Raw genomic sequence first — 17446 nt, forward strand, 5'->3', positions numbered from 1 at the left:
CTGCAAAACAGTGCTGTCACTGTCATGACCAAATTTTGGTGCACCTTTGATCCATATCAGCATGTGAATATGTGGTGCTCCTCTCGCTTGATATTCTTTTCTCCAAAAGAAGTGTTGGACTTCTCCAAGGGGAGGAACAGTTTTATTGCTAATAAAGTGTAGCATGGCAATGAATCGATGATGGAAATATCTTGACACATTAACTGGATCTAGAGAGCAAAGTTCTCCAGGTGTTAATATATCTATGTTGTTTTTGTTGCTGTTTGCTATGCGTAGGAACTCATGTAAATCTTCCCATGCATATTCGGCACAAATTAGCGTAACAAACCAAGTCGGTGGTCCAAGGTTTCTGATCATACAACGCACGTCTCCATGCCATCAGAACCAGTATACCCTTGTACCATGCAAGTTTGTAAACAAATTTGTTATACTTGATTGTAAAACCTTATCTTGTTCCTGTACTTTTTGTATTAACTGCGTAGCTGACATATTTTGAAAGTGGATACCAGATTTAAGAATGTGTGCATCTCCGTAACATAGTGTTGCTAATTCACTTTCATAGAGTAGGTGGAATATGTATTCCACATTTTGTCTAAATCTGGGATCTTGCGAATACATTTGTAATGAACGGTATTCTGATGCCCAAATCTGAGTGGGTAAATCATCGTATCTTCCACCTTTGCCAGTAGGAAATAGCAGTGGAAAAGCATGTGCTTCCATACTTTTTTCCCATATACTCATTGGTGACCCTTTGGTTTGTCGCATTTGGTAAGTTTCTAGTGCATCATCTATGCTTTCATTGGAATGCAATGGATGAATTGTGTAATGGTCCAAAAGAGCGGATACTGTAGCAGGATCCAGAAGTTCGAATTGTCCAGTTTCTGATGGCTCTTGAATTATTTCAGTTGTTTGCTTTAAGCTTGCATCAATATGTATTTCCTTGTAGTACTCATTATTGTCTTTTAGATATTGCAATGCTTTTCTAACTTTGTGTAAGTCCACTAGTGGTTGCCAAATTTTTTTGTCCTTTGTTGGTATTCCATTTACGTAGACTATTAAAGAATGCTCTATTGAACGTTCCACTCCTAGAGTGTGTACATTTTCCGTTAGATCTAATGGCAAATAAACTACTTTGCCACGAATGCCTTTCACCAATTCAGAGGAAGGTAATTTTGCTGTTTTTGGATGAAGGCGTATAATTGCTTGAAATGGGTGAACTATTTGAATTATTATGCTCTCGTACAAATTGAGATGTTGCAGGATTTTTGGTAATGGAAACAATTCCAAATGATTTGTAATAGCACGTGAAGGAGTGTGGTTGTTGTCTAAGTTTGTAGTACAGTAACTGCAACATATTAGGCGTTCAGTTAGTTCATATTTGTTTTCGGCTAAAAGGTAGAGAGCTAATTCAAACCATTTAGAATCTTCATTGTCTTCTATTTTGTATGCTATGTCCTCATTTTTTGTGTTCCTTTTGTAAAACGTTCTGCGGCAACACACACACACATGGTTTGGTACTTCAGCTGATGACCTTTCAAACTTTTCTATTTCTTTTCTGTATGTGTGTAATAGAAGGTTGCTATGTGCAGAATTGATGCTACTATGTTCTAAAACTGTTGCATTTTGTAAGTGGCTCTTACTTCCAAAATACTTTCTCTGAATACGGTCAATTTCTTCTTGTAAGTATTTGGGTGTACCATGCAGAAGAGTGGTATTTAAGTTGCCTAATTCTGAAGCTGGACTTTTTGCATAGTATATTTTATACACTAGATTTCTTACATTGGAATGATGTATTGATATTCTTTTGATATAATGGAAGGTGCTTTTGCAAATAGGCCCAGAAATGCAGGCTAATGAATGTCCTTTTAGTCCTGTGTCTTTCCGCACTGGACAAATATCCATATTTTGCAGCACTTTCATTTTACTTTTGTCTTTACCTTTTACATATTGATTGAGGAACTGACGTAAAGATTTGAACGCTTTGTTTGGAATGGTACACATTGATGTGCACGGCCATTTGTATACTGGACGGTGTGGTTCTGCTGAATCGAGAGGTAATTCTGAGTTTTCAGGGAATACATTTGTAAGCAGTGTTTCTTGTTCCATGATGGTAGTATTGATTTTCTCATACTCTCGTCCACTGCTATGGATTGCAATTGTGTTTGTTTGATTTTGTTTGTATGCTTCTTCATTAAAATATGGTTTTGTGGTTGTTGAGTGACTCCATTCACCACCACAAACATGTAAGAAATTATTTTTGTTCACATTTCGTTTACTACTGAGTTTCTTTTGTAGTTTAGTACTTAGTTTTGTTAGTGCTTTCATTCTATTTAACACTAATATAAACAACTTCCTTTTGAGAAGGATTGCAGTGTCCACGAGAGCTTGTAGGATTAACTTTCTATGGTAGGTTTTAAGGGGTGAGGATGATTTTGGTCCTCTTCTTAGTAGATTCTGCAGGACTCTGTGATGAAACATTTTTGATAAAATACTTTTTTTTACTATGCGTTCTTGTTACACTATCAGGATTATTAGGAGCATTGCTAGCTTTACTGGTAGTCATTTTTTTGACAACATTTTTGTGTTTTGTGACACATTTTGATGGAGGATGTAAAGTTTCGGTAGTTGAGACTTCCTTTGTTTTGTTAACCAACTGCATTAGCTGGTTTGTTCCAACATTCTCTACAAACTCTACCACAGGTGGATGCTTACATTAGGCACTTTTATTTTTATTTACTCTACTTTTGCGTTCCTTTCTACAGAGTTGCTTTTTGGTAGGTATGCTTTGGTGTCTGTTGAAAAAAAAGTATACTTTGGTCTGATGGGGAAGCTCTTTGTCATGGTGTGTCATTGTGCATTGGACTCTTGCAATGATTTGGTAAGGCTGCTTTACTGTTTGTATACTACTACAATGTGCTTCAGATGAGAGTTCAAAGTGGGCTACTTGTGACGAGAACCATTATTAATAAACAAAATACCATAAACTTGCAACAGCAACTTATTTTCTAAATCTAACCTTCTAAGGATTACGTTCCAAACACACAGGGATTTGTGAGCCATTCTGCCTGTTATTCTTTGTTCAATAAATGGATATTTGTAGGTAGAATGGTTTAGAAATCAATGTTTGCTTTGGTGCCCAAATTAAACAAATAACCCACACATCCTCTTTGAGGAGTAGTTACAATATAAATGTAGTACTGTACTTACTTATTTTTTCAAAATAACCAGGTTTCTTCGGATATGCCGTCTGCAGTGTACATGCTGTTAATTCTCAGGAGAGTAGTCTGTGGTGCAAAAAAACAAAATCAATTACTTTGTGTGTTTACAGCACTGATGACATTATTTGTGCTTCTTTCGTCACAGCATTCTACTTTCATATTTCAACCCAGTGCATGTGTGCATGTATGCATTTCACTTCACTCTGTGCAGTCTTTGCATGGTATTTGCAATATGGTACTTGAAAGTCCTTCAAAATTGCTAACAATTTTAAGTTTATGGAAATGCCTTGTTTTTTACACGGTCTCCTATGTATAGGAGAGAGGTTTATAAGCGATAGGGCATAGTAGTAGATGGGGAAAAATGTTCTACTAGCAAATTAAAAGCACGATGCTGAGAAATCGGGAGACCCTCATAGGGGGATGTCACCACAGCACCAGGAGCACTTACATTTGTCATACGATTACATTGCAAGTAGCATTACTGTTGGCCGTACACAGTACACAACTCCGACATTTTCACATACAAAATTGAGTTCCGCCCTAAATAGGCATCCTTGCAACGTTTGTATAGGTTATGCGGAAGACAGTAAGCAGTCGTGTGGTTTGTCATTGATAAATCGAACATCTTGCACTTAAAAGGAGGAGCGTTGGTATGTATTGCCTATGCACATTTAGCGGCATTAATTTGTCTAAATTAAATCATAAGGGTTGCACATGTTCTCTGATTACAATATACATACCTGTATTCTATACTCATGTGTGTGCACATGCATGGAGCTGTACGTAGAAATTCACAATACTTGCACAGTAGCTTGTGAAGTAAGTGCTTTGCAATGATATGCGACTTCCATTCAGAATCATCGACAGTAATTTTGAAGTGCGCAATGTTGTTGACAGAGTTAGAATTAGCGATGTTCAATGTGATTGGTGGATGGTTGTGTGACTGCTTAGTTGTGTCCAAAGAGGGACTCCACTTGCTACCGCTGTGGAAAGGGTGGAAGGACTGCGTAAGAGTTATGTGTCGCACGTAGGCAATGCTTGTCCGCAGGTAGGGCGTGTCACATACGGGTTTCTACAGCAAATCCTGCATGGAAATGGGACTGTAGGTATCAGCCAATCAGATGTTCACATTACTTTTTTATGTTGAAAGACGGTGCGTACACTGAATATGGCAGAGGTGGAGAGGGTCAGGGTTTTGGTGCTTGGAGACATTTTTGTGCTTGGCTTACAACACTAAGCCGACAGTAGGCATGTGGCACACCATTTCGATGTGAGAGGAGTTGAGTTGGTGTGGAGCAATGACACTGATGCCAATGCTGCGGCAATTCTGCAAGTTTGCAGAGACATGCGTACAATGACCACTCCTTGTGTGGTAATTTTGCACTATGGTGCTTCCCATTTGGGATACGTGAGTTCACGTACTTTGTTGGCAGGTTTGACAGTTGGTTGAAGCACGCATGACCATCTTCCCAACAACTAAAGTAATTTTTTCTGCTTTACTTCCTAGAGTAAAATGGGACAACAATTCTGTTTTTCGTCCAAATCAAAGTATTGGAAGTGTATCATTAATCGCGGCATGCATGCATTCATGTTACGAGCTGGTATGTATTTCTGCAGCCATGATAACATTGCTTCAAGCAATGCAGATTATTTTGAAGCAGATGGTGTTGTGCTATCTTCTTTGGGAAATGCGATGTTCTTTTGGAACGTAAGACTTGCTTTAGAGAAGGTTCTGTAATGGTTGTAGGAGTAAAGCAAGGACAAAAAAATAAATAAAATAACAGATGTCTCTACGGTATCTGGCCAAAAATAAAAAATAAGCTGCTCTTTTCAGAGTCCACCTTAAAGGGGAAAAAGGGGAATAACACTTTAATGTACCGTCGTCACGCTCTGATCCTATACATGTCTGTGAAAATGGCGGTAATTTGCAGCCAGCGCATATCACCAACGGGGATTCAGGGGTGGAGATGCATGTAAATGAGAATGAGCGGAGCTAGGGATTGGTCCATAAAATTCATAAGGTGGGTTCTGAACGACGCACTTTAGTAATACCATATTCTCCCTGACAGGACACCACACAGCCATGGCTTTCCATGCTCGAAAACAGATTATCTGGATTTTGGGAGACTCATGGATACATTGGTTGAAGGTGCATGCAGAAAGCTGCAGTTTATCTGCAGATCTCGGATTTCCTCATTTGGATGTGCACTGGCATGGCGTGCGTGGCATGAGATGGCTGGACTTGGTACCTCTCTGTGTTACTTTACTGACAGAGCGTCCTCGAGATATACTTATAATTAATTTCAGAGGAAACAGTTTAGGCCATGTCTCTGGAATTTCTTTGCAATTTGCAATGAAGGAAGGACTTGCGAAGCTCATGGACATGTTTCCAAATTGTCAAATACTTTTTTCCCGTATTACACAAAGACAAATATGGCTGCATTCTTCTGCTTTTGGTCCACAAACGTAGCAAGCGAGACGCAATGTGAATAAGGCTGTTTGTGCCTTTTTAAGAGATGTTGGCATTCCCTCCTTCCACAATGAAAACATTTTGTTTCAAAGCTCTTTCATTTTCCGCAGAGATGGAGTCCACCTCATATATGCTGGCAATCAGATTTTTCTTTGCAATGTACAAAATGCATTGCGACCTCTTTTGAATTCACACTAACCTATCTGACAATCCGTTTTCTCCAATCCACAGTTTTTGACCCACACAACACACCACCGAAAGGCTCTTTTCAGAGCCACCACTTTCTCCCAGCGTACACTTCATTGTGTTAGCTCCGCTTACACCCTCCATTTTTTCCCCTACGACTGTCCGTTAACTTTTCCACCACTCCACGGGGGTGTACGACCATCACTTCATAGTTCTATCTTTAAACTGAGAAAGGTGGCTCTGAAAAGAGCCTTTTCTGTAATTTTTGTTGTTTTCACGTTTATTGCTTCACAGCACACGACACACTAGGGGAAGAGGCCAAAGGAGGGTAAGGAAGGGACACCAGCCACGGGGATAAGAAAGGGCATGAGTGAACAGAGAAAGATAGAGGTTGAGTTTTATTTAGGTAAGGAGCAGATCTTCTGGTGCTCTGTGACCGTAGCCTCAAGACCACTTTGAAAACTCTCCCCCCTGCAGAGTACTGCATCACCATACGTACACACTATTGTCACCTTTGAAAGGTAAGGGTCAACAGCATTGCAAATGGCTTGTGAGGCAGCTAGAGGGAGGCGCTCCCCCACAGGAGTGTCTCTTGTGGTGGGAGGATCGGACAAGGAGGATGCTGTGGAGGAACTCAATCGACTACGCTCTTCACAAGGCACCACCTTGCGAATGTCCGCAGTGTGGAACAAAGTGAGGTGTTGCTTCATGGTTGTCGTACCAATGCTGTGCGAACCAAGTCTCCCGTGACTCAGTACCACCTCACACTGGTTACACTTCACCAGGTTTGCATGTGCTTTTGGTACGTTCCCATAAACGGAAAACAACCGCCACACCCACGACTCCCGCCGAGTGCACCTAGTGCAGAGTTCCTCCACTTCATTCTCTTCCTCCTCTTCTTCCTCGCTCTCTACATCCTCACCCATATATCTCTCTGCAGGCCCTTGGGGGGTGGTGGTGGTGGCGGGTTTGTGGGTGGTGCAGAGGCTAATAAACCAACAGCAGCCATGGCAGCCATACTGATTAGTTTCCTTTTGGTCACTACAGCAGTAAAGGCAGTACACCTCAATCTGCTGTAGCTAGAAGGACAATGAAGATGCGCTCGGGGTGTGGCCATTTGTAGGGGTGGAGGGGTGCGCCTCTTGACCGTCTTCATCACTGCAAAGCAGTACAACATTTTTACACACTAAGTCCTCAGGTCAGCTATTGTCTGGGATATGTGAAATTATATTTTTACACTCTACAATACTTTGCCTTGTGTCTACAAGTTCTTTTGTACTGTTGCAGAAGCACACAAGATGACATCCTGAACACATCTGCGCCAGAAATGGGAGTCCGCTAGACAGCAAATGCACAGTACCAAACGGGCGCATGCGCGCAAGTGTCCTACGGACAGTGTTCGGGTTCTCAAACTAATTCAAAGTGGGACACAAGTGAGACAGACAGTTAGGGACAGGCGCGATGTTCGCTATACTTACGATTGTACGGCGCATGTGCATACATGATATGTTCACTGTACAGACAGTTCCAGTCTCCTTAGGACAACTCCATTTTGTTTGCCTACGATCTTGGCGGCCACCGTGCCTGTTCTATGGACGCAGCCATTTTGGCTGTGCCCGAAACAGACAGGTATACTGTCCTTCACACACTCCCATTTTGCTCATTTACAGCCATCCCGGACATCTGGTGTGTTCTATGAACACGTTTCTCATTTACAAGCGGTACGGCGAGGTATAATGTCCTTAGGATGCCCCTTTCTGTTTATGTACGCACAACTTCAACAGATGGTGCGGTCAAACATTAAGTCCATCTTACTTGACATTAGTAAGCGTAGGTTTACTGCCTTTACAGCACCTACATTCCATTCCTTACAGATAGGTCGAACAGGCGCGCGCGAACATTTTAAGACTTTAAAAAAATAAAATGTTTACTCACACTCTTTCACTACACTACAGTACAAAAACATTCCAAACACACACACACACACTTCACTCCAAAGAAATAGCGGGGGAAGCGGACACTGGCACAAATATGGGGGAATTAGGATTCAACACGGGCTGGCTATGAGGAGAAGATTTGTGAGGGGAAGAAGGGATGGATATTTCGTCAAAACATCTATTTTCCTCTTCAAGGTTTGGGGATGGTTCACTACGGAATGGAGAAGCAGGGCAGGTGCAGGTGGGGCAATGGTACCGAACTTTTCCTCTCACACAGTCCTCCACAAACTCCCGTAAACTATTAAAATTCTCGTTCAATATGTCAATTTTCTGCTCAATCCTTTTTATCCTATCTTCTTCTGTCTCGTTTGTTGCCCTTTCTTCTTTTCTTTCCTGGTCTGTTAAAAAAGAATATACATATGTTAAATGCCTATAAAATACTGGTCATTATTTTGCATATGCAGAGCAATGTGTACCATTATTGTCGCTGTCTTCAGACATTTCCCCATACGGAAAATATTCCTCCAGCCACTCCAAAGTACTAGCCATTTCTGAGTCAAAACAACAGAACGAAATTATTATTTCTGCACCACATACCAAAGAAAACACACACATACAAAAAAATGACCTCCACTCACTCTTTTGCTGTAATCTCCCTTCGTCCTACTGCATCCGTCCACTGTCGTTCCAGGCTGCTGAGTTTCTGTGAAGTGATTACGATGGAGGCATCCTTTTTTTATGACGTTATGTCATCAATGATGTGTGTGATGTCATCTTTGATGTCCTGGGTGTTAGTCTTAGCAATGCGCGTAGATGGTGCGAGTTATGGTTGCTTAGCTTACCATAATGGGGGAATGAGCAGTGTTTTTTGGTTTCACTGTGAAGTATAACATTCCTTTAACAAAGTTTTTTTACTGAATGTACATATATATGTATGGGAGGGAACGAAAACAAAGGGAATAAATATGTGATGTCGTCAGTGATGTCATCAGTGATATTTGAGATGACATCTTTTATGGTCTGGGTGTTAGTGTTAGCAGTGCACAGGGGCGGTGGCAGGTTCGGGGGCTTAGGTTACCATAAATGTCGAATTTCAGGGGGTTTTCAGTTTTAATGTGAACCATAAAGGGGAGGTTGAAATAATTTTTTTTAGTGAACTGCACGGGTTCTTGGTATGGCAACTTAACCATAACGTCCCCTCAACAAAGTTTTTTTATAGTGAATATACATATACACAAATTATGAAAGAGAGGGGGAAGCAGAAACTGATACAAAAACTGTGGAATTAGGGGTTTGGAGAGGATGGATGAGAGGGGATAAAGGGATGGAAGTCTCATCAAAACGTTTATCTTGTTGTTCACCGTTTGGGGATAGTTCACTAGGACATGGAGAGGGGGCACAGGTACAGGTGGGACAATGGTACTTATTTTTTTCTTTTATGTGGTCCTCGACGAACTGTTTCATACTATTGACATTTTCCTTAAGCATGTCTACTTTCTGTTCAATGCGTTCGAGAGTCTTTTCCAATATGTCTTTTGGAGTAACATTTTCAATGTTTGTACGGTCTGTAAAAAATAAACATATAAATGTTAAGTACAGATTAGGTAATGATTATTAATTTCATTGTATAGACAAGTCACTACCATTATTATCACTGTCTTCAGACATTTCCTCATGTGGAAAATGTTCTTCCAGCCACTCCAAAGTACTGCACATTTCTGTGTGAAAAACAAAAATATACTGTACCTCATACAAAAAGTAGAGCAATATATATAAAAATGAAGTTTACTTACTAGTTTCTGGTATGTTGTATTTGTTGTGTTGTGTATGTCTACTGTTGCTTCTAGCTCTGCAGTTTCTGTGAGGTAATTATGTTGGATGTATATCTGTTTTGTTATGGTATAATACATTATATTACATATCGCACTTCAATGGATGGTTGATGTGTTAAATATGTAGGTTCCACTGCTTATTTATTAATATATATAATGTGTATATGTACTGCTTTTTGAACTTGCGTAGTGTTTATATGGTATGATAGAACAATTTTAGATACCCCTGAGTGTTTGGGTAGTGTTGATGTTGTCCGAGACCGTCCGCGGACATCAAAATCATTAGCGGGGTGTTCGGTATGTTCTATGTTACTTGAATATAAAGTAAGGGAACCCTAGTAAACATCTATCAAATTTACACTATGAAAATGTATATTTAGTAAAAAAACTGTGTTAAAGAGAACTTATGGTTAAGTTGTGCTACTAAAAACCTATGAAATTCAGTAAAAAAGCTTTGTTAAAGGGACGTTATGGTTAAATTGCGCTACTAAAAACATATGAAATTTAGTAAAAAAACGTTGTTAAAAGGACGTTATGGTTCCAAGTAAATCCGAAAAACCCCTGAAATTCGCCAGTTATGGTAAGCTAAGCAACCATAACTCGTACCACCACCCTGCACTGCTAAGACTAACACCCAGGACATCAAAGTAGACATCACAAATGTCATTGATAACATCACTGATGACATCACATGTGCATTTACCTTTCATGAAAATTCTGTACAAGGGATTCTTATTTTAATGTTAATAAAAAAGTGTCAAGGATCATTGGAATAAATATCATGAGGTACGTAGTGCATTAAGGAATGCATTAAGGAATGCATTAATCCAAATAGCATTGTATTATGACGTTTTTTCCAATATACTAAGGTACACGTGTAGTAACATAGGCATAGTGTGCAGCAGACATGATGGAGATGCAATATTAATAACCTTGCCATGTTAAATACTGAAATTATAAATGCTTTCTTATTAGAGTCTTGCATACGGTGAAACATTTATTAAGTACCTAATCGAACCCACTTAATCCATTATTGCATTACTGCACACAAAACACAAACAGACAACAACACATACAAATCGAGCATATACAGGGAAAGTGAAGTAAACAAAAAAACAGCAGTAGTACCAGACAATCTTCATAACCTAACTGATTATCTTCATGCACAGAAATGATTGCTCTGCTTCAAAGCTACTACTTCCCCTATATATAACTATGACATATTGTGACTAGACCCTAAGAAAAGTAGTGTAAGTGCAACGTGTCCAAATATGAGCACATCCAGGGAAAGTACAGTAATAAATAAACAACAGACCATAAGAGAGTGTTGATAACCTTACTAATCATCTTCATACATAGAAAGCATTGCTGTCTTACAAGTCAGTGTTTTGACCTTTGTATATGTTTCATATGCTTTGAGTGGACCCTAAGTGAATTACTGTAAGAACGTATTTGAAGTATAAGTCTACAAATATAGTACTTTGTACTATAGTATAGTGAATTTTTAGTTCCTGACTGTTACTGGCCTAGATATATCAGTAAAGGAAAAAAGTGTGAGCCAGACATATGATGTCATCAGTGATGTCATCTATGACATTTGTGATGTCATCTTTTATGTCCTGGGTGTTAGTCTTAGCAGTGCACGGTGGTGGCGCGAGTTATGGTTGCTTAGTTTACCATAACTGGGGAATTTCAGGGGGTTTTCAGTTTTACTTGGAACCATAACGTCCTTTTAACAATGTTTTTTTACTGAATTTCAAAGGTTTTTAGTAGAGCAACTTAACCATAACGTCCCTTTAACAAAGTTTTTTTACTGAATATATATATATACATATATATATTTATGCGTCCTCCCCCAGCTTAATGTAGTCCCTAGGGGTCGTTTACAGCCTGCTTGTCAGCTCGCTGTGTTTTGAAAGAGATAAGAATGGCGGTACCCTGGAGATAAGGGGCTTTTGCGCAATATCACACTCTGTGTTTAAGTGCAGAAGCTGGGAATCGAATACTGCTGTGATGATTGCCTGGTCCTGGAGTCGGGAGGCTTTTGGGCGAAAGTCGTGAGAGCACTATTCCATTTGAAAGCAAAGGGGTTATTGAGATGGGGGTGGGGACGTGGACCATGGTGGAGGCAGTGTAGGCCAACCTCAAGGAGCAAGCGTTGCCGCCAAAGCTGACAGTTTGGGCCTTTGTGTAGGCGTGCGCAGGGCAAAGCTTCATGGCGTGGGCTGCTTCAAGCTAGTTTAAATGCATAGTCGGTGTTGAAGTGACCAGGCGTTCCTTCAAGGACACGCATTGCCAAAGCCAACAGCTCAGGCTTTTGTATAGGTGTGGGAAACACACTTTGCGTATAACCTTTTTTTAAATATATGGGGTTATTTCAGGGTGCAATCAAACAGATGGGCGGGCCTCCTGTCATCTATTTTTACTATATATACAATGTATATAAAATGTATCCCACAATGTATATAAAATCTACATAAAATGTATATCAAAATTGATGTAAAAATAATATTGAAATGTACATAAAGTGCATAACATGTATATAAAAAGTACATTAATAATGTATAGCATTATATACGATGTATATTAAAATGTATGTTAAAATTGATATAACAATGATTATAACATGTGAATCAAAATGTAAATTAAAACTAAATAAAATGTAAATAAAATGTGTGTATAAAATATATATCAACATTTTCGGGGTTCAAACAAATTGATATAAAATGTATTGGGATTCTTATCAAATGTATATAAAAGGTATATCAAAGGGGCGGTACTAGGGATAAGGGGTGGGTCTAAGACCAAAAATGGGGTTGGACCACCTGTCAGAATTTAACATGGGACAGAAAGGCTCTGGTACCCCCTACAACTACTGTTAAACGTTCCTGGTGCAATGTTTACAAATCAGTTTTGTACACAGAGGCCAGAGCCGAAACTCTGTACTTCTCTAACTTCCAAAAAACATAAGAAGATCTGCCCATATTTGAACTTGCGAAGTATAGATTTGAAATCCCTCCACCCTACCATTCTTCCCCTGGCAAGTGCCCGGATCCTCCCCTTACTCAATCACTCCTTCCCCCCACACCTAGGACACTGCCATCCCGGTGGTCCAATATAACACAATGCTAAGTAAAGCAGTCAACTCCTTGGCCCTGCTCAAAGTCTGGAAAGCCATAAACACTCCACACCACAACTCATAGTTCACCACTGATCTCCGGGCCACCCAAGCAAACAAAAGGGCACCCGAAACTGCTTGGCACAAAGACCCCACCAGAGCAAATAAAGCCCACTTTGACAAAATCTCCCAATTGTACAATCGATTCATATCACCAATGCTGCCCCCTACAAAAAAAGAATCATCAACCTGTCCTCTAGCTCACGCAAACTGTTAACTATCATCCAAGAGTTATAGGCCCCCACCGCCCACTTCCACAGTCCAGAAAGACATATTCTGGTGCAGTGATATCCAAGATACCTTTACAGGTAAAATAACACACCTTTAAGCAATAATAAAAGTGAAACAATCTTGCACACAAGCCACCCCGCCTCCCGTTCTCCAGCTTGGAGCACCAAAGGACATCCCGCTCTTTCACTTCCAACCCATCAGCACATCTGACCTCTCCACCATCATCAAGGGTCTCAAACCATCATGCTGTAAAGGCAAAATCTGCCCAGCCTCCATTGTAAAGGAATGCATAGAACCCTTCCTCCCACTCATCTCCATCATCATCAACTCCTCCTTCACCACCTGCTGTGTCCCTACTCCCTCAAAGAATCTTGGACCTCTCAACTAATCAAAAAGCCCACCCTTTACCCAGCAATCCCGACCAACGACCGGCCCATATCCACTGTCCCTTTCCTCTTGAAAATTATTGACAGAGTTGCCTACCTCCAAATCCAGTACTTCCTCAAATCCTGTTACATTCTGAGTACTCAGAATTGGGTGTCCATCTAAAACAAGGGGCGGAAATAGCTGTTCTAGAGCTCAAGAATCAACTAGATGATGGCAATGACCTTGGGCATCTGTCCCATCTTGCTTCTTGTCCTCTCTGCGGCCATCGACCTTGTGAACTATCAGACGCTCTGCCATTCCTCACATTGCCAATCCACTTTTCCATAGATGCTGCCATATGGATCGCGTCCTTCCTGTCCAACTGAAATTTGCAAGTCTTTCCCGGCAATGCTGTCCCTAGACCTATGACTATTCCCTGCAGAGAGCCCAAAGGCTCTTGTGTCTCGTCTACCCTATACAATGTTTACACAAAACCCATGTTCGGCCATAATGACTTGTTAGGCATCTCATACACTAACTACCCTGACGACATTCAAATTCCCATCCCCCTCTCCTGCGATCACATACAGGATACTTGTAATGTGAACACCATCTACAAAGCTATCCAGGATGGTCTCACACCATCTCTGTCTTAATGGCGAGAAAGCTGAGTAACTCCTCATCGGCACCCATCCCGCCTGGCCAAATTGGACAAAGCATACAATGCCTTCATCATTGACGATCACAAACTCCCTGTTGCCATGTTAGTAAAAATACTGGGTGCTTACCTAGACTCATCACTGAACATGGTATGACAGATCAACCATATTGTCTCCTTGTCAGGCTATGCCACAAAGGTCATCAACACTAGTAAACCATTTCAGAACCGGCTCGAGGTTGCACAAGTCCTTATTGGCTCCAAATTAGACTATTGTAACGCACTACTCAGAAAAAACTTCAATAAGCTACAAATAATGCAGAATAACACCCTGTGGGCTACACTGGACACAGGCAAGCACGATAACATCTCATATGCTAGAAGGTCTGCCCACTGGCTCCCGGTCAAAGACAGAATTATTTTCAAGATCCTTTCCATTGTCCACCGCTGCTTTTCGATTGATGCCCCCTCATACCTTTCCCAAAAACTTAAGAGATACCCCTCAGCGAGGGCCCAAAGATCAGCCTACAGGCAGTGTATCATCACACCTAGATTCAAACGTAAAAAGGCACGCAGATTTAGCTTCCCAGTGTCTGCTACAACCCTCTGAAAAAACCCTGACCTCCCACTTGTGAAATAAACCCTCTACCACCTGTTTAGGAAGAAACTTAAAACCTGTCTCTTCAACTAACCATGTCAATTGGTCACTGTTCCACCAACCCACTTTACAACTGTACTGTAGCACTGTACCTAGCGCCTAGATGCCCATGGCATGGGAATACGTGCTGCTATAAATGATTAAATAAATACATGCTTAGCTGTCTCAGCAGGCCTCTTCATGCTACTCTTCAACCTGGGACTTGCAGTGTGCATCAAACCTCCCTTTTACCACCTCAAACTATCGTGAACCTCTCCTGGTACCCAGAAATTCCGTTAATGCTTGAGATCTGCATGGCGATACATAGAGGCTTGGGGGAGGTGTTTGAAGGTTTCTCCACCACTTGATTGTGTTTCACAGTTGTTTGTGTGTCTGTGAAGTTCTTTTGGGAAAGTTCAAGCATGCATGATCAGGGCAAGATAGGGCCAGTGATGTACTACTTGGCCATAATTTGTCATCAGCTAGCACATGGTTTCACTACCTGGGCATATGATGGGAGTGCATGATAAATACCTTTCAACGCTGTTGGAAAATCTGTAACTGTTGACTTTGCCAGTGCTTGTTATGTTTAAAGCCAGTATCTCATCAGGTGGCTTTTGGTGCCATGAACCCCACGTCTCTAATCTTGTCTCTGTTTCTCTTTCCAGCTTTGAAGGATCTTAACCTGTACGGCTTGGGATGGAGTAAGTCACTGCTGAAGGTGGACGTAGACAGGAACATCCAAATTCGATTCCAGAGACATGGGGATCCATTTGTTAGCATGGACTTCCACTCAATCATGGAGAACCCAACCATCCCGGAACAGATTGACCGTATTGGGGGCCATCAGAACACGGTGATCATCTTCACCGCCGGCACACACTTCAAAGGTTTCCCTCTGCACATCTATATCCGCCGCGTGATCAATATCCGCAAAGCCATACAACGCCTGCTCTTGAGGAGCCCAGCGACAAAAGTCATTCTAAAAACTGAAAACACTGCCTGGCACGCAAATCACATTGAGGCGGTCAGTGACTTGCACGGCTACTTTCAGTACCTGGTCATGAACTCACTGATGAAGGGCCTAAACATTGCCACCATCGATGCCTGGGACATGACCACCGCCGCTGCTACAAACGATGTGCACCCATCGCCAATCGTCATTGAAAATGAGATTAGCCTCTTGCTAACCTTCCTCTGTTGAAACTCTGGTGCATTTATAGTCTAGTTAGCAGGTTTTGTAAATTCTGACAGCACATTTATAGCGTGCCGGCACACCTGATTCACAGTGATAAAAACCATTGCTTTCAAGGGATAGGGAGGTATTTCCAAAGCAGAATTGGTCGAGGAAGAATTTGTTAAATATGTGTATGTGTGAGGGTGGGTATGTTTAATAGTAAAGGTGCGGGTAGGGAGGGTGATGCAGGTTTTTTTTCCCTACTACATTTGCATTGAAATGGGGCAAACAAAAAATAAAATTAGGCGCAATGTCCCTCAACCAATTGATTTCAAGGAAATCGCATAGAACCATTTTCATGATATAGTGCTTTGTTTCCTGTTCACTGTAACATGTTTTACGTGACACTTCGCCTTGCCACGTGCACCTGCATGATGGGTATGCCCTGTCCTCCTGCTTGACAAATCCTGGGATATTTGTACTCTCGCTACAGCGATGGGAGCCCTGCTTGCGCCATGTTACTCAAGAAATGGAAGTCTGTGAGTCTGCACGACACCACGTGTGCACAGTCCCATCCTCTGTATGGAAGCACATATTGACTTCCATTTACCAGTCCCTTCTGACTAATAAGCAGGTCAGACATTTCCTGCAGAATGTGCATTTCATCAGACACCATGCTTTTTTCCAAATTGTTCTGGGGCTCTTCATTGGGAGTATTCTTTGCCCATAAGTCTATTAATTCCCTTGCAGGTCTATTTTTAAATGTTTGTCTCAAGAGCCATTCTTTAAAATAATTCCAATAGTGTCCAGTGAATTTTCTGATGCAGACACCACAATCTGTGTCCCCTTTGTTATGTTCCCAGCATCAATAGCCTTTTGGAACTCCAATTTAGTTTGAGTGGTTAAAGTTTAGTCTTCACCGTCATGTGGCGGTCTTCAATGACAATGGCCCATTGGCCTTCAAGTTAATAGATGCAGAACGTGAGTAGACTTCTTTCATCAAACCCACCAAGACCCTGTGGCCTGTTTTATCAGCATACACCACTACTTCTGGCTTTGTTCCTGTGTTAACTCTGGATTCCGTGTGGTGTGCCATCTATAAATAGGATTTGAGGTTCCTTTAGCATTTGAGTGTTTGTGGATCAGTCCAGGGAGGACTGTACGGGCTTCAGTTGACAACTGTCATCTGGTGATTTCTAGAAGGTTGCATGTGAACCGCGTGCCTCTTCTTCTACATTTACCAAGATCTCAAGCTCTGACTGGGCATCCCTCCCGAGGCCCACCAGGGTCCTTCCTCACTTCCTGCACATGCAGGTGTGAATGCTGCCAATAGACCTAAGGTTACAGGACATAACAGGCCCAATACCGATCAGAGGACTGAAGGATGTTTTTCTTTGGAGGTGGGTGCTAAAGTGAATGCAGGAGGACCAAGTCTAGGAAGCAGCTAGTCAGGTGCTTCCAAGACATGGTCTCCTCCACAGGTGAAAGGCTCATTCCCAAATATCAGACCATGTGAAAGGACCTCCCAAGAGAACGAGGCAAGCCTCAGCCAGGTT

At 41.4% G+C, this 17446-nt stretch overlaps 1 protein-coding gene across 1 annotated transcript in view; it reads left to right on the plus strand.

Annotated features, from left to right (window-relative positions):
* The window catches only part of LOC138514773 (NXPE family member 1-like), a 212282-nt gene extending 196365 nt beyond the window's left edge, over positions 1–15917 (plus strand). The window contains exon 4 of the mRNA XM_069630150.1: positions 15382–15917. Coding sequence (XP_069486251.1) covers positions 15382–15917 — 536 coding nt within the window. The remainder of the gene's footprint in view (positions 1–15381) is intronic.
* Positions 15918–17446: the final 1529 nt, after the last annotated feature.

The sequence above is a fragment of the Ambystoma mexicanum genome, chromosome 12 (genome assembly GCF_040938575.1).
Source record: "Ambystoma mexicanum isolate Mex_15411 chromosome 12, UKY_AmexF1_1, whole genome shotgun sequence".
Classification (NCBI taxonomy): domain Eukaryota; kingdom Metazoa; phylum Chordata; class Amphibia; order Caudata; family Ambystomatidae; genus Ambystoma; species Ambystoma mexicanum.